The sequence below is a fragment of the Onychomys torridus genome, chromosome 10 (genome assembly GCF_903995425.1).
Source record: "Onychomys torridus chromosome 10, mOncTor1.1, whole genome shotgun sequence".
Classification (NCBI taxonomy): domain Eukaryota; kingdom Metazoa; phylum Chordata; class Mammalia; order Rodentia; family Cricetidae; genus Onychomys; species Onychomys torridus.
Genome location: NC_050452.1, coordinates 36,784,373 through 36,812,345, shown reverse-complemented (window position 1 = coordinate 36,812,345; position 27,973 = coordinate 36,784,373). Strand labels below are relative to the sequence as shown.

Here is a 27,973-nt window from a genome sequence, read left to right as displayed (position 1 = left end):
TGCGTGCGTGCGTGCGTGCGTGCGTGCGTGCGTGCGTGTGTGTGTGTTACACCAGAAAAACAACATGAAAAGTACTTTGCAGCACACCCAAGAGCAGTGAATGACATAGGCTGGTGTTTGTAACCATGAGCAGTTTGTATGGCTGGCTGGCTTGGTTTGGGTTGTCAGAAGCAGGCAGGGTTTAATAGTAAGCAAGCTGAGTGAGAAGCAGGACCTGATCATGGAATTCCCTGTGAATTTGTGTTACAAAGATTGCTCTTTTTTTAAAAAATCTATTCAATAAACACATATATTAAAAACCTACTAAATGCTAATTCTCAGGGAGACAGATTTGTAGTTTTTTGTTGTTACTGTTCTCATGGAACTTTTAGTATAAAAGGGACAGACAGACATTAAGCTAACGATCATAGAATTATTTAATTGCACACACAATAAGCATCTTCTCTGGGGAAGTTAATGATGTATAGTAAGAGTTGTAACAGGGAAATCTAACTTAGTCTAGGGTCCAACAAGGAGGTAACACAAAATCTGAGACCTGTGTAGATACTAGTCAGCTAAAGGAGGCTCATTTGGACACTTTGGAAAGAGGGTTTGGACAGATATGACATGGTCAAAGGTCTAGAAACAGAGTTAGGTGGAATTTTATAGAAACAGACAGGTGGGAAAGTCACATGGCCATATCTTCATCTCAGTAACCATTCTGTCTGCATTGTAAGGGATGAAGGATAGAGAGTGTAGTGGTTAGTTTTATGTTCTGAGGGCAAAGGGACGGCCTGATAACAGGCCAAGCTTTGCTTCTAGGTGTCCCCAGTGGCTGTCTCAGGAAGAGACTAGCATTTGATTCAGTAGATCCAGTGAAGAGTACCACTCAGATGTGCACACAGCATCCTCCAGTCCGCCAAGGGCCCAAGAACAAAAAGGCAGAGGAAAGAGCAAGTGTCTCTCACTTCTTGGGCTGGAACTTCCATGCTTTTGTGATGATGATGAGGAAACTTGACAAGTAGTTAGGGTGGGGACCTCCAAAATCAACCTGTTCTGTCCTGGCCAGGAGCCAGCAATGTCCTTGATTCTATGGCTGTTCTGTCCTGGCTGAAAATGCCAGACATGTTTTGGCCAGGAGGCATTGGTTTGGTTCATGTCCTAGGCTATTTATTTGTTTGTTTGTTTATTTATTTATTTATTCTTCTGCAGCATAGAAACCTAATGAATACAGTTGTCTGGAAGCTACACATGAAGAGATTCTTCACTGGTCCTTGAAGACTTGTGCCAGAATCTCAACCCAGTCACCAGGATGGAGAGACATCCTGTCCACTGTGGGGACTTATGGCTGGGTCAGCTGGGCTGACCAGCCCATGTCTCCTTACTTCTTAGCCCAGTCATTTCAAAGACTTATCTACTTTTTCAGTCTAAAAGTCTTATTAACTCCTGGACAAAGCCTCTCTCTTGAGACCCCCTCTACTTTCTATCCTTGCTTTCTCTCTATAATAAAGCTGCTTGTTGAACGTATTCTTCATTATTTGTGAAATTCACTCTTTGAGTTGCAACACCAAGACCCTGGACCATCACTGGTTCCCACAGAGGTTTTAGCTCTGCTATGTGACCCTGACCACTGAGTTAAGCCCACTTGAGACTAGAAAGTCTCTGCCATACTTAGGGGGCCACCATTTTCCTATCTCACTTGGACATCAGTGCTCCTGGTTCTTAAGGCTTTGGACTCAGGGTGGGATTTACATGACCCACATTTTTTCTTAACTTCTGTTGTTTGGATGGGATGGTATTGCTGGCGTACGTGGACACCGGCTTGGAAGGAACATGCCTCCAGCATCATGTGTCAGGTTCTCACAGTGAAACCTTCCCTTATATCTCCAGGCACCATATTGTTTCTATTTTCTTGCAGACTCTTGGCTAACACAGGATTTGTAGGAGGCAGTTTGTGCGACGCTGTGACCCATCTGGTGGTAGTGACAAAGTGACAGAATTGTGACTGAGTGGACAGAGGAGATAGAAGAGACTTGGCAGATATTTAGGGCTTCAGACTGGTTATATCCAGTGACAAATAAGTTAATTATGGGAATCATGGAGAAAAATGTCAAAAGAGTAATCCTTAGATATTTGGATGGAGCCCTGAGTGAACGGTAAGATGAGGACATGAAGGACCAGATTCGGTGGGTGGCAGGGATGAGGGGACAGAATAAGCTTCAGTGTGGATGCCTTTACCTTGAAAGTAGATAGGCAGCTGGATGCAAGCATCAGCTCTTGAAATTTCGACTGCAGAGCAAGAGTTCCAGAAACAGGAAATGTTAGCAGAGAGGTAGGTGGCTGCTGAAGCCCCACACCTGAGAACTCTCACAAAAGAATGTGAGCCCAGTGAGAAGACAGGAGAGTCAAGGGCCGTGGCCGAGCCTTTGGGAGAGTGACTGAGAAGCTAGATCCCTGAGGACCAGCAGTGATGCCATGAGGTGGGCCGGGAGACTCTTGGTGCCCTTCCTCCAAGTGTGTAGAGGCTGTGCAGATGCAGGAAATGACAGAGAAGTCAAGACTAAGAACTGTAAATGGATTTACTGGCTTGACACTGTGATAATGTTGACTCAGAAAGTGACTTTGTGAAGGGAAACAATGACTTGTAGTTTCCAGGACGATCCATGTGGATTTGGGGATGTGAGCCCGGAGTCTTGAGTGGGAGACTAGGCCTTATCATGTAGATTTGGCATCTGTCTCAAGATGATTGTTGGTGTGATAGGGCTCGTATTTGCCAGAATGTTCCATCACCCACCCTGAAAATTTCATTTCAGTCTGAGTGCTGTTTCCTGTCTCTACCTCCTGAGTGCTGGGATTACAGTCGGTGCCACTGTGCCCTGTTTACACGGTGCTAGGGATTGAACCCAAGGCTTTGTGCAGGGTAAGCAAACACTCCACCAACAGAGCTCTATCCCCCAGTCATAAAAGGTGGGCTATTTACCAATGTTTACTTCTCTTTGGTGGCAGGCCCCTCGGGACATAGGGGTCTTTAGCAGAATGTGGTGGTGGTGGTGAATGATCCACATTTGGGAATTCAGGTCTCCAAGGCAGGAGTGCCAGCCTACTGCCTCTGACTGGGGCCCCATGTTGCCATCATATACAAATGTGCCTGGGGTCTCATGGATGTGATAGCTTATGGCCTGGGGATCGGGGCCAGGTTGATATATTCTCAGGGTCAGTGGAGTTAGAGTCACTTTCCATATTCATCTCACACAAATGAGTCTGGACCAGAAAAGAGAGAGTTTCCAAAGAGAGCTTCCCGAATTTCATATTTCTTCAGAATCCTTCGTGAGGGGATGACCTTATCACCTTCTGCTGATGTCACATTGGCCTCATATTCTCCCAAGTTCCTGCTGGGGAAGGGCTGATTGGCCCCACCCTTCTCCACAGATGCCTGTTCTTCTGGCAAGCTCCCTGCGTCCTCAGAACCCTCAGAACTAAGGGTGAACAAAGAGCCCTCATCAGAATCAGACTCGTAATTGGCCACCAAGTCATAAAGAGGGTCAAAAGGAGCACCTCTCAGCACAGGCTCCTCTGTGGCAGGTGTGACATGAGGGCCACTGTCCCACGTTAGCATAAGGGAGGGTGGGTCTACATCTCTTGGGTCAATGTGTAGGACCTCATCGTAGACATCTGAAAATCTTTCCTCAGCATTGGCTTCCTGGAAGCTTGGCTGCTGTGTGGCCAGACCCCTAATGGAATCGTTCACCTGCCTTTCCTCAGAAGATTCCATTGGTGAGCCCATAGCTCCCAAAGCTGCAGGGGAACCCCTTTCTTTACTCTCTCCAGACCCTTGTGTGTTCATATGTACTAGAGTTTTGGAGACAGGGGCTACGACATCTCTTGACTGGGACAGGCGCAATTCATCACATCCACTATTGATGGAACTGGGAACAGTTCCCAGAGGGGCAGCAGGGGAAGACCTATCCATCACATCCTCATAGAGAGAATATTCCTGAACCACTGTGTCATAATGTAATTCTTCGGGAACATTGTAGTGATCCTGCATGGCCAAAATCAGCTCGTGAGCGTCAGCGTGTGGAAGTCCATGGAGAGCCACGTGGTCTGTGTGACCATACGGAAGCACATCACAGTCTCTATTTCCTGTCCCAGTGTTGTTCTCGAGTTGCCCTGGGCTCTGTTGACTGCTGAGATCCATTTTGCTGTTCCCTAGGACCCTTTCTGACATGACAACACTGTATGGGGTTGGCTCTGTCACTTGGGAAGGGTTCTGTCTCTCATAAAGGTTTAGGTGGTGGGAAGCTCGGTGCAGCTCTGTCCCTTGGTGCTGGACACGTGGGGGAGCTTCGGCGTCATCATAGAAACCCTCATTTGAATAAGCATTTTCTGAGCCAGGCCTTTTCTTCAGGCATCTTTGTTGCCACAATCTGTCAATATAAGGCCTAGTGAAAGCGCCCAGGCAGAAAGCCACCACAAATGTGCAGAACACCGACAGGCAGATGGGCAGGACAAGGTCTGGGGTGTTATCATCCTTTCTGTCAGTGACATGTTCGTCCTTGGAGTCTCTGAGTTCTGTCGGGGGCTGTGGCCGTATCTCTTTGAGATCATCGTAGCCCACCTGTGTCTCCTTCTCCAGAGCTGAAAGGTGAATGTCCATTCCTTCCTGGGGCCTCTCTGCTGTGCTCTGCATGAGGCTTTTCCCATCACCCGGAGTAGGAAGAAGGTGTGTGTCCCTGGAAAGTCTGACCTGGCGGGTCTCCAAATATGGCTTCTCATTCCCTGCAAGAGGGAGATGGGAAAACACACTGACTAGATGTTGGAATAAGACACCAGGCTTTCAGAGCTTCTGTGAACCCTCCTCAATCTTTAGCTAGCTATGTTTTCAAGCAGGCATCAAGGTAACAGGAAATCTTATTCATTCATGTGTTCATTCCTGTTCATTGCCCACAGTGTGCACACGACTCTGTGTACATTTTCACAAGACCGTGAGACATAGGCCTGCTTCTCACAGGCCTAAGAGGTTGTGTTTCTGAGGCAACCTGCCTGACTGCTGCCCACAGGTGGAAGCAGTCAGATGGTAGGGCTAACACGCAGCTTCTCCTTCCTTCATACTCTCAATTACTTCTCATTTGCTAGAACATTCTCCTAAACCTTTATTGCATCTGCTTCTGCCCTACTTGTTGTAGGTTGGAATATTAGTTCCTCACTATTCTCCAGTTCTGGTAAATACTAAATCACCCACTGTTCTATTCTAAACTCTGTAGTCATGGCCATGATACTGCTTAACGGCAAACCCAAAGTGGTCAGATTCCAGGTCTTTTATCCTCAATCTTGTTTTCAGGATAGTGAGTATAGCAGGGGGATTAAACCTCCCCAGATTGTCTTGCCTCAGTGGTATAATCTGTTCGTGGGAGAGGGATGAGGATCGAATCAATGAATCTTTACTTTTGAAATCTGTGCGCTTATCTTCTGTATTCAGAGGGTCACGTTTTAGAGGTTAGGACGCATTTGGAATGATGTTAAAACCCTTTCTTTAATCAATCATTAAGAATTGGGAGGAAATCTGTAACATTTGGGGTGGGGGAGGCTTCCAGGCAAAATTCTTTTCTAGCTAAAGAAATGTTTTATTTGTATGTTTCTTTGATCATGTGGAAAAAAAAAAAACTGTCAAAAGCCAAGGAAACCGGTTAAGTGCCAGGGATTGTCCTGTGACTGAGCCCAAGGCTGAATGGGGTAGGAACCAGCATCCTTGCCTTCTTATATGCTTTTCCAGGCCAATGAAACTATTTCAGAAAAGAGAGAGAGAGAGAGAGAGAGAGAGAGAGAGAGAGAGAGAGAGAGAGAGAGATATGCCACTCACTTACCCACAGACATATTGCAGATGGCATTCCACTTTTTCCTCCAGGATGCAGAGGTGATATTTGGGAAGTTGGTATTGTTCTCGCCACATTGCCATGGGTTATCAGCTAAGTCAAGTTCCAGGTGGGGTAATTCTAGAGCAATGGTCACAATGGGTGCAAGGGTGGTCAGTGCATTGCTTCTGAGGTCTACCACCTGCTTGAAAAGAGGTAAATGTAGGTCAGTCTGTGCACAAAGACAGTGAGGTAAAAAACTATAGAGTTACACACAGATATTTCTAGCTCTACAGAAGCAATACAAATTTAGGCCTGGTATAAAAGTCAGCGAATACCGGGTTTAAATCCCTGCCCTGCCCACAAAGCCTCTGTGTATGGCAACTGTTTGCTTTCTGTGATCCCACCTCTCGGCATTGTTCATGGGTTAGATGCTTGCAAAAGCTTTTCAGACATCCAAACACTTCACATTCTTTATTTACCATATAACCTATGGTAAATCCCAGACTCCATACTATTATTGTTCATAGTTGGATTGAGGTCAAGAATTTCTCAAAGCATCATCATCTTGGAAATAGCAAAGTATGTCAACAATGAGGCCAGGAAGCACAAAAGAATTATGTGTGGTTGGTTGACTATCTCAGACAGTTGTACGTGGTTCTTAGTGCATTTGAGGCTGTTCAGTATCTGCAAGATGACTCGTTTCTCCTGGACAATTAGAAACCCATGGAGAACCAGGGGACAGAAATGATTCAATGGCTCAAGTGACAGGCCAGGGTGTGCTAAAGCTGGGCACAGCAGGGAAGTCATGTTGGGTCTGGCTGTGCCTACTGCTAGCAGAGCAGTGTTGTATACCAGGCATTCTGTGGAGTGGTTTATATATGTTTTCCCAGATTCCCCCAACAACTTCCATGGCTCCCCTTTCACACAGTGAATCCCACACAGAGAGAGGTCTGGATCAGAATAGGCACTCAGCAAATATTGGAAACTATAAATCTGGTGTGGTGGTGCATCATAATCCCAGTGCTTAGGAGGTAGGGGCAGGAGGCTCAGAAGAGAAAGGGCAGACAAAACACCAAGCTTGAGACCATCCTGAGCCACATAAGACTCTGTCTCAAATGAAAATAACAACAATGAATGGAAATGCTGGAGACTTCAAGGACAGAGTAGCAATGCTTTCTGGTCTCCTAGCTGTGTGCCTTCACTTCAAAACACACCCTCTCTGAGCTGCCGCATTAGTGTGAAGGAGACATTTGGGGACTGCCAGGCAGTGACAGCAGAACTATATGTCAGAAAACAGAAAATGCCAACCTTGCTTCAACAAAAGAGGACGTGGGTGCCAACAAGAAAGGTCACTTATCTCCAACAACATTTTCTCTCCCGTCCCCCAAGAATGATCCATTTTTCACTGTGTAATCCAGGCTGGCCTCGAACTCATGGCAATCCTCCTCACTCAGCCCCTCGATCAAGGCCAATTTCTAAATAAACATCTCAGATTGTACCAATTCCTAAGATGAGGTAAGTCTAACAACCAAAAGACTTCACCACAGACACAATCACTAGAAATACAATTGAGTTTTCATGAACTATAATGAGAGATTTGCCTGTGTTGAGCAGCTGTGCAGCCTTGGCTCTTCCTGAAACCAGGAAGCAGGAGGCCAGGACAAGGAGAGAAAGCACCCACTTGGACCTGGTGTTGCCCAGGGACGGGGGTTGTCCCCCATTGGTGCCCTGGCTCAGCATCACACTGAGTTATTCTCATGCTTTCTGGGTAGATATTTCCTCTTCGGTGTATTTTCACATCCTAGCATTTTTTTTTTTTTTAATATTACAAATCATGGAGCTGAAAGTCAGTGTGGAGGAAAGAAAATGAATGAAATAATTCAGGAAAAATGATTTCCAAGAGAAGATGAGAATAGAATTGCAACTTAGCGAAAGAAATCCCCATCCTACAGCATTTGAAAGGTACACATATTCCGGGAAGGCTGGGAGATGGGCAGCATATTGCTACACAAATCACTGTATCTAAGAAGAACGAGATAAGCTTAAGAAGAGAAAGGCTAATTTGAAATGTCGGTGAAAGAGGTACTCCATCCTGTTTAAGTACACTGATAGATTTACGTTTTAAAAGTCTATTTGGCTTCCGGGAAGGTGCCCCAACGGGAAGACAGACACAACAGTGCAAATGTGAAATTCATCTTCCAGAGGGAAAAAGCCAACTACTGTGATAGCCAGCTTCCTGGTGCCAAACATCTTCATCATGGTCCACAGCCAGTGTGTGGAATTATTGCCAACCCCACAGAAGGGAACACTGAGCAGGGAACTCGATGAATATTCCCAGTACTGGTGAGCTGGGGATTATGGCTATATTCCAAACATGCTCAGAGCTGATTTATAACTTGCCCATGCTATTTTTAACCCTGGAGCTTCAAAGACCCGTGAAGTACAATACAATGCACGGGAGAGGAACACACAGGATGAATTCGATATCCCGATGTACCCGTAACCAGTACGCACTAGTTAAGGCTCCTTCACAACTTGCCAGTCTCCTGTCAGCAAAGTGGAGAGCACAGCCAAGTGAGATGGGCTCTTCCCCTCTAACAACTACCGTGGCAGACAGACAGACCCCAGGGTGGCCCCCATGACCCTACCTTCTGGTATGCAGGCCCTTAAGCAATCTCTTCCCCCCAGTGCAGGCAGGATAGGCTATTTGGTTTCCAGCCAACTGACAATGCCAGCAGAAGCAGTGGGATGCAGCTTTCTTGATGATGACTTTCCATACCAAAGAGATGCTTTCTTTATGCAGAGCAGAGAATGCCAGAGAGACTACCCTGGTGGAGAAGGCTTCAGGGCAGAAACCTGAGGGCAGGCTTAAACCAAGAGCTGGTAAAGAACTGAGTCCTCAAGTCTCACTGCCCAATAAGGAAGCAAGTCCCACCTGCCTTGCTTAGATGCCTGTTCTCCTCCAGTGGGGCTTTTAGGAGAGACTCCAGTCATGACACCAGTACAGGCTCTCGAGTGACCATGAGGTGGAGGCCCCAGCTGAGTCATGTCAGAATCCCTGTCCCGCAGACATTGCGAGGTGATAGATATGTGTGGTCTTAAGCCACAAAGCTGTGGTCAGTCACGATACAGCGATAGACCGCTGATGCAGCCACTCAGGAGCATCGCCCATTGCGCGTCCCATTGTTCAGTCAACAGGTGTTTAAAATGCCCTCAGCTTTAGCCCTGGGAAACAAAGTCAGGCATGATGTGTGCTCTCCAAGAATGTGATTACCATTTAGTGTGAGCGGGAAAAGGGCTAAGCATGGAGGGACTCATCATGCTCAAACCCTGCAGGCACCGGTGTCAGGAGGAAACACGCAGCCACCCACGTTGTGAAGGACTAAGGCACGCCTCTGAGCGGAAGTGATGCTCGACCTAAGCTGGAAGAACTCATAGCCCTAGGTCTTGCAAGGTAAAGGGGAGAAGAAGTGGGGGGTGGAGGAGACCTGAAGGGCAGGCAGGAAGGACAGTAGCACACAAGGGGACAGACAGCCGTGCACAAAGGGACAGCAGTGTGAAGTGAGTCTGGAGAGGCAGGGAGGGCCTGGACCCAGGCTGTGAAATCTTGGAAGGGTTCTAAGAAAGAGGAGCGACACAGTTAGATGTGTGCATTAGAGAGAGCACGTCCCCCCAGGTCCTGTTCTAAGCACTCCATGCAGTTAAGCTTCTCATCCTCACGGGGAACTAACTACCTTCTTTCTGTTACAGAAAGGAGACTGGGGCACAGAGATGGACATGGTAACTGGCCTGTGGGGCTGAGGTTGAAAGCAGCGAACTGTAGGCTGGCTGCATCCAGCCAGTTCGCTCCCCACCTCAGTCACTGCCTTCTCAGCCTCCCTTCCACGAGGAGGGTTCAGGGAACCATTGTGCGTGAAGGGGAGAGGTGGAGGGGTTTTTTTTGTTGTTGTTTGTTTTTCAAGACAGGGTTTCTCTGTGTAGCTTTGGAGCCTGTTCTAGATCTCACTTTGTAGACCAGGCTGGCCTCGAATTCACAGAGATTCACCTGGCTCTGCCTCCCGAGTGCTGAGATTAAAGGCCTGTGCCACCACGTCCCAGCTGGAGGCTTGTTTTTAATAGCACTTTATGAAATGCTGGGGAAGCATCCTTGGTCTCTGTCCAGGCTGCCTAATATGACAGCCATTACCCATGTGTGGCCACTGAGCTCTGAAATGTGGAGATATAAATCACATACTAGAGACTAGAGGCTTTGTTTGAAAAATGGAATGTGAACTACTGCCTTAATAATTTATATTAATTATACCTGTAAAAGTTATTCTACTGGGTTAAATAATGTACATTGTTAAAGGGTAAACTCTTCATTTCCCTTTTAAAAAAGGACTTATGTCTTAGCATTTTTAATTACGTGTAAGTATGTGCACCTAAGTGCAGATGCCTACGGAGGCTCTGGCCTGGAGCTAGAGTTACATGTGGTTGTGAGTCACGTGATGTGGGTGCTGGGAAGTGAACTCCTGTCTTTCTGAGGAGTAGTGCATGCTCTTAGCCACTGAGCCATCTCTCCAGCCCCTCAATTTCATTGTTAAAGTCTGGGCACTGGAACAATTGAAATTGCATGTGTGTCCAACTTTGTTTAAGTGAACAACAGTGACCTAGAAAAGTGTGTGTGTGTGTGTGTGTGTGTGTGTGTGTGTGTGTGTGTGTGTGTGCTGGAGGTAATGAAGATGGGGACTGAAGAGTCTCTCAACTTCACTGGTGGTCCCTCTGCTAGGTCTGAAGGCCACTGACAGGAGCCATCACACTGTCCTCATCGACGGGAAGGACATGGAAAAAAGTGTTTGCAAGAACAGGACTTAGGGGTTCCTCAGCCTCAACCGTATCAGGGAGACAATTTACAAGGCTCACAGCTCTGAAATGTGACATAGTCGCCCAGCTAGGAATGTCAGAGGCATTTGGAACACCAAATGGCATGTGGTAAGTGATGCACATGTGGGTACTGCTATCACTGTCGTTTTTATTGCCCATGTATGCTTTGGATATTAAAACTGCAGGGTCACTGGCCAGCAGCAACCCATATGATCCTGAGCTGCTGACATCTCAGCGTTGGCCACAGTGGCTCAGAAGGACCTCCCCAAATGCTCCAGTGTGTGCAAGAGTCCAGGCGCCTCTGACTGGACTTGCAGCCTAGGTAGGTGGCATTATTAGTTTGTTTGTTTGTTTAAGGCAGTGTTTCATTCTGTAACCCTGGCTGACTTGGAACTCCCTAAGTAGATTAGGCTGGTTTCAAACTCTTTAAGTAACACATTTAATTTCTTGCCAACTGGTAAATGGAAACTTGGAATTGAATCTAATTTGATTTGGATAAATAATATACCAAATTCTTTCTTCCATTTTTAGATAGTGTCTCTTGCAAGCCAGTTGGCCTTGAACTTGATATGCATGTGGGTATGACCTTGAACTTAATGATCCTCTTGCTTCCATTTCCCAACCCCCAGAATACAGGTGTATGCTGGGGATCGAATCTAGGACTTGTGACATTCTAGCCAGGTCCTTTACCCACCCAGCCACATCTACAGCCTAATAATGTGAATTCTTGCTGCTGAGAATTCTTACTAAGTTTGTGTCCATGGTTGAGGTGTTTGATTTTTGAGCAATAGATCTCAGTTGTTTTAGGAGCCCTTAAGTAGACTCACACACTTTAACAGCCAGTAGCCCTGCACATGGAGACCCCCTTAAAGGAAGTTGCCCTCTAATCTAATTGGCCACAAGTCTGGATAGTTAAGCCAGCTATAAGAAAGACTTAAGAACCTGTAGTTTTTTGAGGCCCTTGAAGGCGTCTGGGTGAATCGTGCGTATCTTGTTGCTCTTTAAATAGACACTCCCCAGCTGGAGGCAGTTATGAAAATCAGACAGCCCGATGTGAACTATCCTGTTGAACGACAGATCCAGACTCTGCAGCGACTTCAGCTTCCACAGTCCTGGGAAAAGGAAAAACAAATTAAAACCTAAAACTGGTGCTATTGGCAGCTGCATAGTGTGTGGTGGAAAGTTGGGGGTATTGATGGCTCCCAGGTGGGAAGCTGCCAAAGTGTATTAACACTGAAAAATTAAGTGGTCTTAAGAGAGACTGGGCCAGTTCGCCTGTGAACTTATTGAACAGGAAGGAAAAAATTCCGTCAAAATAGTATAGAATATAATAATGGCAATGTTCTTGAGGGGTAAACACATACAAACATATGTAGATATGTATTTTGTGGGGGCAGAAATAAGGAGGTGAATGAATTTTTTTTTAAAGATTGATTTATTATGTATACAGTATTCTGCCTGCAGGCCAGAAGAGGGCACCAGATCTCATTACAGATGGTTGTGAGCCACCATGTGGTTGCTGGGAATTGAACTCAGGACCTCTGGAAGAGCAGCCAGTGCTCTTAACTGCTGAGCCATCTCTCCAGCCCAAGGTGAATGAAATTATCAATAGTCACTAAAGTTTGGTGTAGGACGGCTGAGGGAAGGGAAGAGGAGTATGGACAAAGCTTTCTTTTAATTTTATACACATTGACTCTTTCTTTCAAACGAGCGTGTGCTATTTTGATCACACATTCATTTATTATTTCTCTTTTGTGTATTTGTGTGTGGATGGCACAGTGCATGCATGGAGGGCAGAGGAGAACTACCAGTAGCCATTCTCTCCTCGTACCTTGGGGGCCTCAGGATTCGAACCCAGAGCATCAGGCTTGGCTGAAAGGACCTTTCTTTACCTGGTGAGTTGGCTTACTAGTCTAGTGTGTGCTCTTTTTAAAATAATCGATTTTTAAAATTCTAACCATGATTAAGCAAGGTGATGAGCAGATGTTCGTTAATTTGATTAACCATGAGTAAAACTGAATGATTTCCCTATGATAACACAGGAGAAACTTACTCTGAGGTTTATTATTACATAAATGAATTTTTCCGATTTTAAAGTTTCTTATTCGGTTATTAAAGCTTCCTTTTGTAAAGCTCTCATTGCGTATATTCATTCTACATGGTCCTGTAGTACATAAGAATATTGTTGTGTAAGGGTGTAAGGGGTTGGGGATTTAGCTCAGTGGTAGAGCGCTTGCCTAGCAAGCACAAGGCCCTGGGTTCAGTCCTCAGCTCAAAATAATAATAATAATAATAATAATAATAATAATAATAATAATAATAATGTTGTGCAAGTGTATTGTATGTTGACTGTATCTGCCTCCCTTCCCTCCCCGCTTGTCCCTTGTTCACTTAGAGGGTTCCAGTTCTGCTTCCATGTCTCTCTCTCTCTCTCTCTCTCTCTCTCTCTCTCTCTCACACACACACACACACACACACACACACACACACACACACACACACACACCTTTATTTTTAGCCGTTTCCATTCTCATAACCATTTACCTTTGGTATTATAACCATTTCCTAGCTATTCTTGGATATTTCAAAGGTAAAGAAACCACAGGAAGACTTTGCTTTCCAGCACAAGGATCAGATGGAGTTTTCGCCTCTGCCTGCCTTTGTGTCTCACTCAGTTCTGGGAAGCACGCAAAGGATTCCGCTGGTGTTGAGGAGGAAGAGGGTGCCAGCCACAGCAGACTTAATCCCCAGATGGGTCTCCCAGGGAGGCGCTTGTGATTTCACACGTTCCTCAGCCCTGTTCTCAAACGTGGGCTGAGTCTCTAACTTCTGTGTAGCAGATCAAGCTTATTCTTTATTTCTTATTGACTGTCTGAAGAGAGAGAATCGTAGCTGAAATGGCTCTACCATGTAGATCGTCATATGTTCACTTGAGGCGCACAGATTAAGCAAGCGAACTTTAAAGCAATGAGTCAATCACAAGATTATGATGGAGGCATTTGGTGCTGATGACAAATCTTTACTCCAGAAGCTTGGAGGGGTGGCACAATAAGACACGTGGACCAGAAAAGTTACTTGTCAGACAAAGCCGTTCATCATCCACACCACACTACTGTACAGTGGGCTGTTTGTCCTCCTGATTATCAAATGATCAAATCTTTTCTGTGCAGAATAAGGTGAACTCTTGTGATGCTTGGGATGTAGGGTTTGGCCTACACAGAGATCCAAAAGCATTGAGCCAACATTAAGGATTCAATACAAAAGCCTGCATCTCAGGCTTCCCTGGAAGGATTCAAAATTCTAGCTGGTGTATGACATTTGGCTAGAGCTGAATGGAGGCTGCCTGCTTTAGCTAGGGCCATGAGCTTGTAGAAAGCTATTATTTCTCTGAATACACTGTGTGTCTGTCTGTTTCTCTCTCTCTCTCTCTCTCTCTCTCTCACACACACACACACACACACACACACACACACACACACACATGAGAGAGAGAGAGAGACAGAGAGACAAAGAGAGAGAGAGAAAATTGGTCAAGAAAACTATATTTAAAAAGCAACGAGAGCGAGTCAAAGCTGGTGCTCAGAATACATATGTGTGAAATACTCCCATGTTGTACACTTCTGTGCCTGGAGTCCGTGTGTGCTGCCCCACTGTCCTGGTCCTTCAATGTACCTTCTCCCAACTCTCCCCAAGTCCCCCCTCAACTCTTCCTTTGTGCTAGCATCAGTGCCAGAGACAGCCAAATGGGGACCTGGGGGGAAGGCCAGTTGTCAACAACCTCTAGAGTTGAATACAACCTCTGAAGAGAATACATGTGTTTATACAGAGAATATTCCTCCGTGTTGAAACGTGCAAACACACGGACTGGGAAGGGCATGTAAGACAGCTGGGAAGAACATCACAAGTTCCCCGCCATTTTCCTGGTACTTGTCCGGCCCATTTAGAAATGTGGATTCAGGCTTCCAAAAATGTCTCAATGCTTAACTGAACCAAGTTAGTTCCTAGGAGCTCAGTGGAGGAAGAACACACACTGGCTTTGAAGGGCAGAAACCCAACTGTGGGAAGCTCCCGTTTAATCATGCACTCTCTCAGCTCTAAGCATTTCACGAGTCTTTCATTTTTGATGTTCCCAAAGTCCTGGGGCTTCTCACCACTTACAAACAAAACACCAGGGCAAGACTTGCCCAGTGACAGAATGGAAGGAGCTGGCTCGAGGCCCAGATCTCATTACCCTGTAACTGTGCCCCCAAACTAAACACAACCGTAGATGTGGGCAGATACTGGAAGGATTGAGTGTAAAGGGGCGTAAGAGAGCAGAACTTACTGGGTTCTTAGTCATTGTTCCATTGCTGTGAAGAGTTCCCAGGTTCAAGGCAACTCTTAGAAAACAAAGCATTTAGTTGGGGGCTTGCTTATAGCTTCAGAGGTTTAGTCTGTTATTATCATGGCAGGGAACAGAGCAGCATGCATGCAGGCCTAATGCTGGAGAAGTAGTTGAGAGTTTTACATCTGGATCTGCAGGCAGAGAAAGAAAGACTCGGCCTGGCATGGACTTTTGAAACCCCAAAGCCCACTCACAGCAGCACACCTCCTCCAACAAATCCCTATGTTCTAATCCTTTCAAATAGTGTCACTCTCTAGTGACCAAGCATTCAAACATATGAGACCATGGGGGCCATTCTTATTCAGACCACCAAATTCCACTCCCTGGTTCCCATAGAATTGTAGACATATCAGAATGCAAAACTGCATTCAGTCAAACTTCAAAATCTCCACGGTCTATCACAGTCTCAACACTGTTTAAAAATCTAAAGTTCAGCCGGGTGGTGGTGGCACACGCCTTTAATCCAGCACTTAGGAGGCAGAGCCAGGTGGATCTCTGTGAGTTTGAGGCCAGCCTAGTCTACAGAGCTAGATCTAAGACAGCCTCCAAAACTACACAGAGAAACCCTGTCTCAAAAAACAAAAACAAAAAATAAATCTAAAGTTCAAAGTCTCTTCTGAGATTCATGCAGTTTTTAACTACAACCTCCTACAAAATCAAAATTAAAAAAAGCAGATTACATACTTCCAACATACAATGTTCAGGATATACATTACTATTCCAAAAGGGAGGAAAAGGAGCACAGTGAGGAAATACTGGACCAAAGCAAGACCAAACACCAGCTGGGCAAACTCCATGTCTGATGTCAAAAAGCTCTTCAGATCTCCAGCTCCTTTCAGCTTTGTGGACTGAAGCACACTTCTTTCTCTTGGGCTGGTTCCACTCCCTATTAGCAGCTCTCCTCAGCAGGTATCCCACAGCTCTGGCCTGTCCAACATCTTAGGGTTGTCTCCAAGGCAAGCCATGATTCATCTTCACAGCTTCACACAATGGCACAGGAACACCCCTGACATACGTCTGGCTTCAGCGGCTTTCCTTAGTCTCAGATGGAGATTCTGCAACTCCTTTCTTGTATCCTGGACTCTAAAGCCAGAACCATGAGACTGAAGCTGCCAGGTTCTACTGCTTGTTGGAGGTGGAACTTGGCTCCCTCATTCAATTACATCTGCACCAGCTGTCTGTTGCGGATGGTTGCCTTCACTGATTAAGCTTTTCTTTAATTTCTTTTCATAAGTTGGAAGGTTAGTTGGGTGGGTTCCTGCCCTGAGGTCACCACTCCCTTTATTTCATTTAGCATCAGGCTTTTCTTCAAATTTTTCAAGCTCCTTGAGCAGTGGATTTAACTCCAGTACACTGCTGGTGCGCCTTATCTCCTCGAACAATAGTTCGGCATTTCTCCCAGCCTTACTTGCTCCTTCTCAGTGTAGATCTGCACATAGTTCATGCAAGGCTGGTTTGAAATCTCCTCTTCCAAAGACATTAATCCAAAATGCTTCCATTTAGCTTCAAGCAGAGTTTTAGGACAAGGGCAAAAGTAGCCATGTTCTTTGCCAAAACATCACAAGAATGGTCTCTAGGCCACTAATACTATTAATATTAGTAATATTCTTCCCCTCTGAAACTTGAGCTGGGCCTTCAGAGTTCAAGTTTTCCTCAGCACTGTCTTCCATGCTCTTACGAGGATTGCCCATTAACCCTCACTTAAAGTGTCCCAAATCTTCCATAATCCTCCAACAAACAGCACAGTGAGTCTTGTCATGGCAATACCCCAGTCCTAGTACCAACTTATGTGTTATTTTATGTTTTTGAATGTTTTGCCTGCATATATATACGAATACACACACACACACACACACACACACACACACACACACACACACACACACACACACACACACACACACGCACACACACATATACATCATGTGCATTTCTGATGACTGTGGAAGGTGTTGAGTCTTCAGAGGAAGGTTATTGGGTCCCGTGAGACTGGAGTTACAGATAGTTATGAGCTGCCATGTGAGTGCTGGGAATTAAACTTGGGTTCTCTGCAAGAGCAAATGCTTGTTTTTTTGTTTTTGTTTTTGTTTTTTTCCCCAGAGACAGGGTTTCTCTGTGTAACTGCCCTGGCTATAGACCAGGCTGGCCTCGAACTCCCAGAGATCCACCTTCCTCTGCCTCCCAAGTGCTGTGATTAAAGTGCACCACCACAAGGCTGCAACAAGTGCTCTTAACCAATGAGCCATCACCCTAGTCCTGGATGGATCATTTTATGTATGCCAATGGAATCAAGCTTTTTGATTAGATTATCACTTCAACTAGATCCTTACTGATTGCTTGTCTCCTTGATCTATTATTGACGAGGGATGTTGAACTACCAGGTTTTTTTTTTTTTAAACTATTCTTATGTTCCATTGCTAAGTGCATTTATGTTTAGGATTATTACAGATTATCATTATTTTTAAAGAATCATCCTCCTTATCATTATGTACTACTCTTCTTTATCCTAATAATTTTTTTCTGTTCTGAGGTCTTTGTCAGGAATTAATCTAACTTCTCTGGGCTGGGGAGTGGCTCAGTGGATAAAGTGCTTGCTGTGAAAGCATGGGGACCTGAGTTCAGATCTCAAGCATTCTCATAAAAGCTAAGTCTGATGGTGTGTGTCTGTAACCCCGTTGCTGAGGAGGCAGAGACAGGTGGGTCCCAGGACTTTGCTGTCCAGCTAGTCTAGCCAAAGGTGAGCCCTAGCTTAAAAGAGAGACTCTGACTCAAAAAATAAGGTGGGGGCTGGAGAGATGGCTCAATGTAAAATATTTGTCATATAAACATGAAAACCAGAGTGTGGCCCACATATAAAAGAAGCCTGGTGGGTGTGGTATCCTACCTGTAAACTCAGCAACTGGGAGATGGTGGAGACAGGATCTTTAGAGCAAGCTGTCTATCTATGTTAGCCAAACCAGCAACCCCAGGTTCCTTGAGTAACCCTGCCTTAATGTAAGTGGAGATAAGACAGGAAAGTCATTTGTCATACTTAGCATTAATTGTTCACTTGACACACACAAGAAAAGTCTCAATTGAGAAGTTGTCTAACAGGTTGGTTTGTGGACGTGTCTGTGAGGGATTGTCTTGATTGAAAGGGATGGCCCCGCCCACTCTGGGCAGCACTATTTCCTGGGCAGGTGATTTGGGGATATGTAATGAAGCTAGGTATGAATAAGCCTTCCAGTAAGCAGCATTCCTCCATGGTTCCTGCATCCAGATTTCTGCCTTGACTTCCTATCCAGACTTCCTTCAATAATGAATGTGACTTGAAAGTTTAATCCAAATAAACCCTTTCCTTCCCTGGTTGCCTTTGATCAGGGTACTTTATCAAAGCAACAGAGTGAAACTAGAACAACACTCAATGCCACACTTGGGCCTTCACACACACACACACACACACACACACACACACACACACACACACACACACACACACACACACTTTGCCTTTCTTTTGGTTAATGTTTATCTTTCTCCACCCATCTTCATTGCAGCATATTTAGCCTCCCCCATACTAGCCTAACTATCAACAGGTAAATGATGAACTTATACTCAGCAGTGAAAAATAACAAAATATTTAATATATATGATAACACAAATAAACATCAAAATAATCACACTGAAATAAAGATGCTGGAATAAAATAAAAAGTCCCCTACAGATGCTTACTGATGTATGCTTGCATTTTAACATCATAGGCTGAAAATATGTCAAAAATGCCTTTACTACAACTAAACTACCAAATATCTGAGCTTAATAATGTTGTACACAGAGTCATTGGCTGTTTACATTCATGACCAAGAGACTGGCAGCCATGACTCAGCCACTGCCCAGTATCATAGAGAACACCATATTATGTATCAAAGGCCCCAGGGGAACAAAAACAAAATGCAAAGGACACTTTCTACTGAATGTGCATTCTTTTGTCACCCCTGTGAAACTGAAGAGTCATTAAGTTTGAAGCATCGCCAGTCAAGGTCTGTCTGTATTGTATGATTCCACTCATGTAAATAAATGTACAGGGAGCTCAAGTGAGCTTACAATGCCTGGAGAGGAACCAGCATTTTCCTGGAGGGAGGGGATGATGAGATGATGCGAAGGACAGATAACACAAAGAGTATGGAGAAACTTCCGTGGTGATGGCTAGGTTATGTCTGGATGGTGGTGATGGTTGGCATACAGGCCAGAATATCTTAGAGTCAGAGCACAGATCCAAGGACGCCTAGAACAAGGAAGGACAGGGTCCTCTACACTGTAAAGACCCACTCAACTGTGAACATAGCAATAGCAAAATTGACGAATACTCTGAACCTTTGAAGACCGTCAGAATAGCTTTCTTTGTTTTTAAGATGAGCATTTGCCCTTATAAAACCTGGGTTGCTGTCTTTTTCTCTGTCAAATATTTCTGTACAAGATTTTTGTTGTTGTTGTTTTTGTTTTTTGAGACAGGGTTTCTCTCTGTAGCCCTGGCTTTCCTGGAACTCACTCTGTAGACCAGGTTGGCCTTGAATTCACAGAGATCTGCCTGTCTCTGCCTCCCGAGTGCTGGGATTAAAAGCATGTGCCACCACGGCCTGGTCAGAATACAGCTTTGAATATTCTATTACCTGAAATTAAAGAAGCAACAAGGACAGAAGACTGGGGTGGGCCCCACAGTTGCAGGGCAATCCAACAGCATCAAAGGTGATTAACGGTGCTAAGTGTTCTACATGACATCACTTCCAGGCTTTATGGTGTATACTCATAATTTGGTGATCCTGTACACTCATTATTCTCAGAGGTAAGACTTTCTTATGTTAAGTGAGTTGTTGAAGGTCAGTTAGTAAGTAAACAGAGTCATGTAAGATGTGTTATTCAACTTCCCTCGTAAAAGCCAACCCAAGATTTCCCAAGAAGGGTCAATTTCTTCTGGCTAAGGGACTTTGTGTCATGAGCTTCTTCTGATTTTAGAAGATTAAGATTTTGTCTTATTAAGGTACTTGTGTGGTTCTTACAAATGGCCTTGATTACTTAATGTCTCCCAAGATGGAGTTAGGTCATTCTAGGCTGCAAAACTAAATTTGGAAAACGTGTTTCTTATTTGAATCACTGATGATAGGTAGTCAAGTGAGCAAAAGTTGTGAGGTGCTGGTGGGTATTGGGACATCCTATGGCAGTTAGACTCCATGTTTCAAGCAAGGAGAATTCAGTGCTGATAGGAAAAATCCGAACTGACTTTGTGGAAATGGAATTAACTTTAGAACTTCATTCTGATGATTGCATGGGCTATGAGGGGATGGAATCTAGCCACCAGTATTTAAGTGACCAGAGATGGTGTCATTATTTTCCGGGATCATATTAGAGCCACTAAGTAAAAAAGGCAGGGAAGGATGTCTAGCCCTCAACTTAGTGAACTGTCTGTGAACAATGAACTTCTGCAGGCCCTACAATGCCATTTTGGAGTTATGGCTTCAAGTTCATGTTAAGAACTGAAGTTGGGCTGGAGAGATGACTCAGAGGTTAAGAGCACTGGCTGTTCTTCCAGAGGTCCCAAGTTCAATCTCCAGCAACCACATGGTGGCTCACAACCATCTATAATGAGATCTGGCGCCCTCTTTTGGCATGTAGATAGAACATTGTATGTGTAATAAATAAATAAATCTTAAAAAAAAAAAAAAAGGAGAAGAACTGAAGCAGGGTCTAAAATGGTCCAGGGAGGGACATTATATTCAATATGTCATCCCATATTGTGACCAAGGTGTGTAAGCGGCTCAAAGTTTGTTCTCTTAGCTTTTAATGTCATCCATACATTTTGTTTCTTTAGACATTGAATTGACTTTGAGAACCATGGTTATTTGTATTTCTATAATCCAAGAGCAATCCCTATGGGTAAGAGAATACAAAAAGCTTTTGTTTTTATGGGACACAGGATTTTCTCTCCTTCTTAATTCTTCTCATTTCCAATGTCAGGAATTATTTCACCTAATGTCTAATGCAGCTCTCTGGTTTCTGGAACTTGGTGGGCTGGCATGAGGATGCCAGCCTGACCCGTCAGCCTCACTGAGTGGTGTTTGTCCTGGTACATTTCCAGGTACCCTGAAAAGTACTGAAAATACTGCAGGATGAAGGACTTAGAGGCTGACCCCATTGCTCTAAACTCCTCAAATACTGATTGCTATGGCCTGGCCATGTGTCCCCAAGACAGCATTTGTCAGGCTTAGTCCCCAGCTTGGAGCTACTGAGAGGAAGTGAACCCTTCGAGAGGTGGAGCCTACCAAGAGGTCTGAGGCCACTGGGGACATGGCCCTGATGGGGACTGTTGGAGTTGGGGGTTCTTGCTCTCTCTCACTGTCTGTTACCATGGGTTTGGACAACTGTTCTATCATGTGTTCCTGTCAGGATGTACAGCTCAAAACAGGCCCAAAGCAACAGAATCGACTGACATGGACTGGAACCTTCAAAACTGTGAATTCAAACAAAACTTTCCTTTTTAAGTTGTTTATCTCAGATATTATGTTACAATAACAACAACAACAAAAAAACCCCCTCAATACACTGATTTGAAGTTATTACTACTCCAGAGTTACGGGTGGAAGGTGGAACTATCATTCAGGTTACATTCCTGTCTGGCTTCTCTTTTGTACTGCCCAGTACAAGACCAAGGTGTTTGCTCCACACAATGCCTGTTGGTGACGTCACAGATGACGCAATACAAGAGCATGCCTGACCATGGATTAGTCAACATAGTGTTCCAACACTATAAAAATGAGCTTTTCTGAGTGTCCTATAAACAGTCACTGTTAAAGACACCAGTTATGGGTTATAAAGCTGTATGTGCATGGCTAGTTGCTTGAGGGCCGCCTTCTGGGGTGTTTCCAATTTATTCTTGTTCTGGATGAGTAAAGCACATCTAAATAGATGCACACGGCTTCCCGCTCATGAATTATAGTGGGTTATGGATCCCATCCATGGCAATAACTATTTAACATTTTAAAAGACAACTTGAGATGTACAGAGGAGCAAATTAATTGTTTCTAAGTATACTGTTGTTCTCAATTTGCACCAAGAGAGCAATAAAAACTAATATTTGTAAATCACTCCCAGGTTTTTAAACTACCTTTTACAACTTGTAATTGCTACCACATACTGTGCATGGCTCACTGCATTATAGCGACATGAGGGACCCTTTGTATGGAATCCTCACAATTTGAATAAAGCTTGACTTCTGATGGCCTAAATTACGATTTTTTTTTCTTGCCGATGGTATGAAATTGTGCTCACACAAGCATTGCTTCACACCTTTGTTGCTGTGTTCAATGTTCCACGGGATACACAGCATTTTATCAGAAAAGGGACTTGGTGTTTCCGTGGCTTTCATCTGGCTGCCTGCTGATGTAAGTGATCCGAGAATGTCTGAGGGAGGGCACAGTGAGCTATGATGCCTGGTAGGTTAGGTGCTGGATTAGGCTCTTTTCTGTTACTGGGATAAAAATATCTCAGCCAGACCGACTTAAGGATAAAAGGGGTTTGGCTCACAGTTCCAGGGTCCACTGTGGCGGGAAGGCGTGGCCACAGGTAGGGAAGGCATGGTGTAGGAGCAGGCAGCTGATTACATTGCATCCAAACTTAGAAACACAGAGAGAACAGCAAGGGGGCCAAAGCCCTCCCCCAGTGGTATATTTCTCCCAGCAAGATTTTTTTTTTTTTAAATAATCCTTCTAAAGTTTCATAGCCTTCCCAAGGAGTGTCATCAGCTAAGGACCAAGCATTCAGACTCATGAGCCTTAGGGGGAATTGTTTAATATTCAGACTCCAATAGGAATATGTACATGCATTTCTGATTTATGGTATTTATAACCTGTGATAGGTTTGTGGTGATTATAGGTCAGGGAGCACCTGCTTTATCTAGATGTATCATTAGACAGACTTAGACAGTAGAGTTAAAGAGGGAAGGATAGCCCAGAGGTAGGGCAAGGCCCCAAGGAGCACCTCTCATCGATTCCTCCCTCCAAGATGAGATTTTAGGTTGTGTATCCTGCCATAGTCAACCTCACAGAAGGGCAAGGGGTGCTGGAGAGGATCCAACCTGGGCAAACTTCAAGTGTATGTTGACCACAGATAGTGAGTTCAAATCACAAAAGGACTGGATAAAACAACCTCGCTCTCCAATCAGATTCACAAAGTACAGGGACTTTTCCTGTGTTCGCATCCTTCCTCTCCTGACAGCAGCATTTGCTAGAGTTTGAAAAGAATTCCAGGCGCAGGAGTGGCTCATTTTGTTTTCCTGTTGTTTTCTCTACATGTTTACCATTCCCCCCTTACATTCTGGGAGGCAGAAGTTTAACCTCAGAGAGGAAGAAGCCTGTCTCTATACTGAGCCTTTGGCCCTGAAGTGAAATTACATTGGTATCAGCCATAACTGCAAGCCCTCTGGAGAACACATCTGTCCTCGGGAGGGAGGGTCAGATTTCTCTTCTCTCTGCTAACCCTGTGACTCCCTATAGCCTCTGTTCTAGGACAAAGCAGGCCCTGTGCTCCTGTCCCCAGCAAAACGGAGGCCGAGGGGTTTGGAGTCCTGAACCTCAGAGGAAGGAATCCCTAGGGCTTTTCCTGAAGAGCTTGGAAGAAGCATGAAGGGGAAGAGTTTTGCTCCAAACTGAAGGACTGAGAAGGGATATTCTCTGAGTAGCAGGGGTTTCTCTCTGTCTCTCTGCACCTCTCCGTCTCTGTCTCTGTCTCTGTCTCTGTCTCTGTCTCTCTCTCTGTCTCTCTCTCTCTCTCTGTCTCTCTCTCTCTCACACACACACACACACACACACACACACACACACACACACACACACACACATCCTGATGCCCTGCCAGAACCTAAAATTCTACCCTAGCTGTGGAGCAAGACTTAGAAAGGGCAGAGGAGGGTCAGCTCAAGACTTTGCATGCATCCTTGAAAACACCCTCCTTACCCTCCTTGGGGCTCACAGTCAGAAATTCCCCTATTTCAGAAAACTGAAGGCCGAATCTCCAGGGCCCAGCTTAAGCTGCAGCAAGGAATTCTGATTTTGGTTTCACAATAGGAAGTTTTACATACAAACATAAAACGTTGTGATATTCCTGGTCTACATCTGGAGGACAACTAAAAAGGCAAAATGTAATTTAAGAAGAAAAAAATTGGAAATAGGATGACATGTTTAATTTAAATTATATTGTATATTAAAAAACACCTGTATCCATTCTTTCTTAGTGCTTTCTCATATTAATAAACATATATAAAAAACAAAATAGATATCTTAGCCAGGCATGGTGGCACTCATGTTTAATCTCAGCATTTGGGAGGCAGGCTGATCTCTGTCTGTTTGAGGCCAGCCTACCCTACATAGGGAGTTCCAGACCAACCTGGGCTACACAGTGAGACCCTGTCTCAAAACCAGACAAAACTAAATACATCAGAGATTATTATCTAGCATTTAGCTAAGTCCTAGGGTTTCTTGATAAACCCACACAACGTCAGTTCGAGTGGTACAAGAGGGAGGCTAAGCCGCACTAGTTCCGAATTCCACTCCGGCAGGCAGTGCCCAAAACGCCTTTATTGTATTTGCTCGGTCAAAGCGCTTTGCGGTTTCAGCTGCTCCCTTGAAACTGAACAAAATACAGCGCTCTTGTTGACATAAAACACCAGCTCCCCACACACTGTTTCTCTGTCTCATCCACTCATTAAAAGTGCTCACCTTTAGGAGTGCCACGGAGTTGATTTCTTTGAAGTATCAGCACCTTTAGACGGGGGAGACTGCAGGGCGAGCCGCCACTGCCGTGCATTTGCTCCGAGGGGCAAGGCAGGGGCAGATCCAGCCAGAGGGAGTGCATGGCGGTGTTGCTGAGGTTTAGTATTTCCAAAGCATGTAAAGGAGCGAGAGGGCTGAGGGTCAGGCTCGATATGCTGTGGTTACTGAGGTCCAGACGTTTTATTTGCCATTCTTTTCTCGTGTGAGACTGGAAGAGGACTCGAGAGAAAAGGGAACTCACATCCATGGTGTCTGCTGTCTGGGATGTGTGTCCTGGAGAAGACCAGTTTGTCAGAAGATGTCCATCGCGGTGGCACTCAGAATTGCGGAAAACACTGCTTTTGCTTGGTGGGGTTGTTGCCATTCCCTGGAAGCAAAGATCTATAACTATGATAGTAACTCCAAAGTAGAAGTCTTTCATAATGCCTGGAAAAAGGTAAGTAAATTGATTCATTAAAACAAAACAAAACAAAACAAAACAAAACAAAACAAAACAAAAAACAGAAAACTTAATTTTCAGCTTAAGATCTAGGAAGCATTCTTAATTATCAACTGAAATGAACATCTGATTTCTTAGAAACTGGCCTCTGAGAGGTCGCTACCCCAAAGCTCTGACTGATCAAATGAGATATGTGTACATGTTATGGAAAGACCTCCCCTCGGTATTCACAGAAGAGACATTTAACAAAGCCTCACCTCTACACTGCCTTCCCAGGATCCTCCAGCCTGGAGTCTGCTTCCTAGTGAGTCCAACGTCTCTGCCGCTTGTCACCAATGTGGGGCAAAGTCTGTTATGCTTATCTAGAACACCGTCATGTGGTTTATGACATGAATGACACACAGTTACACTAGAGAGTGAACCTCTCACATGAATAGAAAGTGCAACTCACAGAACAGGCACTCGGGTCTTTCCCCACCGGACCATAAGCTTTATCTTTATGGTGTTTGCTACTTTTCACGTAATTTTGAAATCTTTTTCAATATACACAACATAAATAAAAATGGTCATGAAAAGGATGTCCTGCCCCCCGAGCCATGAGGACGTCATAAAACATAGAAATGCCAAGTCTTTTTCCTGTCACTCTGTAGGTTTTGGAACAAAGGCTGAATATATATAGGAAAGTAATGGCAACAGATGGATAAACAGATTCTTGAGATTTGCCTTAAGCTAAACCCCAGGAAGACAAAACCAGAGTACAAAGAATAACCTTTCTCAGCAACGTATCACCCATTCCTTTCTGGTCTCAAGCCACCTATTTGAGTTGCCATCACATCTGAAGTACTAGAACAATTGTACTGAACTTCCGCCCCCTGCCCCCTCTCCCCTCCATTGTAGCTAATGCCAAAGGATTGGTTTTTCAAAAATACCATTTCCCTTATGCATTTTTCACCTTTGACATTTTGAAATGTTCCTTTAATTGTCTATAGTCTGAATTCCCAAGGTTGGCATTCAGAACTTCCCATAATCTAGCTAGCCTGGTAAGCTAAGTTTGATAAATTCATGTGGGGTAGTGACTGCAAGATGTGGCCCAGGTCAGGGGTATGTATGTGTATATCATACCAAATAAGTTTTTCATCTGCCCCTAATCCAAGATCAATGCCAATCCGTCCCCTCTGTGGTCTGAATCTTGCACATTCAAGTCTCATCTCAATTACTAATGGTCCGAACCCCTCTTTCTTGAGTTAGCCAGTATTTTGTCTTTGCTTTCACAATACTTTCAGTAAATATTGAATGAACATATTCAGTACCCTTCAATTGGACAGAGTGTCAACTGCCATCACACATCGTTAGTGCTCTGCTTTGTGTATTTCAAACAAAAAGCAAAAAGAGAGTGAGTATCTCCCCCACCCATGTTTCATAGTTTCCATGTTCTGGAGTCTGTCACTGGGTTGTGCTTTTCGCATGAATGAATGCACAGAATGAAGGACATTCTCACTATAACTTTAAAACCTCCATTTCATACGAGGTCAATTCTCCCATATCTCAGAGGTATCTAAATTCAGGTACATAAACTGCAAAGGTGCCCTACCTACAGCAAGGAGTAATTTATAGTATACCCCTTATGCAACAGCAGAAACTGAATTCATTTTCCTAGTCAGAGAGATATTTGTTTCAACACTAAAGCTGCAATCATTATGCACACAATTGGATGCCAAGCTAACGTAATATTAGCAAAAAAAATACATCAATCATAAATATGCACATTCTTTTGTAACAGAGAAGAAAATAATGGGGTTGAAAAGCATACCTTTTTTACAGTGAAAGATTTCTATAATCTGGCTCTTTTCAAGGTAAAGAGATTGATAAATGAATAGATTTGCATTCAAAACAGGATTAGGATAATTTTATTACTAATGGGCAGTGGTAGCACACACCTTTAATCCTAGCACTTGGGAGGTAGAGGCAGGCGAATCTCTGTAAGTTCAAGGCCAGCCTGGCTATTACATAGAAAAACTCAGTTTCAAAAAATAAAAAAGTATTAATGTTAAGAAACATTATTTATATTACATACAAATGTCTATGCATGGGGCAAAACGAAACAAAATGAAACAAAAAACAAAAACAAGACCCCCTAAAAGAAAACAATGAGAACTCCAGAGGAAAGTACAGGTAATTAAGTAGAATGTAAGTCTTTAACTAGCCTTATTCAAGTTGAAGTATGAGGAAGCAGTTAGAAACAATTGGGGACATGCAAACATCAGAGTGAGGCAGAGACGGTAATAGGAAAAACGGAAGCAGAGAAAAGATGAAGATTAATTCTTCCATAAGGAACTGGAAAAAGAGAATGAACTAGTGAGGCTCTTCAGGTAATGAGACACAGGAAGGACCTCAGGGTCCTTAGGCAGTTTCTAACTGCTCCGTCTCCAGTTGATTGGGCCATGTGGGGAGTTCAGATCTGTGCCCTTGAGGCTCCTCCCTTGTTCCCCAGCTCTGTAGCCAGCCTCCACCCTTTCATCTCATGGCTCTTTCCTTAGTGAGTGAACACCCTTTCCTGGGCCACCGGGGAGAAGCCTTCTGTAAGGCATATGAGACTATGTAAATGGGGACTGCACAGCTTTCTGACTCCAGAGAGGTCACATAAACAGGTCTC

At 44.4% G+C, this 27,973-nt stretch overlaps 1 protein-coding gene across 1 annotated transcript; it reads right to left on the bottom strand.

Annotated features, from left to right (window-relative positions):
• Window positions 1-2,955: 2,955 nt before the first annotated feature.
• On the bottom strand, window positions 2,956-25,302 carry Lrrc66 (leucine rich repeat containing 66). The gene is given in 7 exon segments (XM_036200328.1): window positions 2,956-3,050; window positions 3,053-3,140; window positions 3,142-3,235; window positions 3,237-4,758; window positions 5,844-6,033; window positions 11,640-11,809; window positions 24,828-25,302. Coding segments are annotated over 7 exon segments (2,634 nt in total).
• Window positions 25,303-27,973: the final 2,671 nt, after the last annotated feature.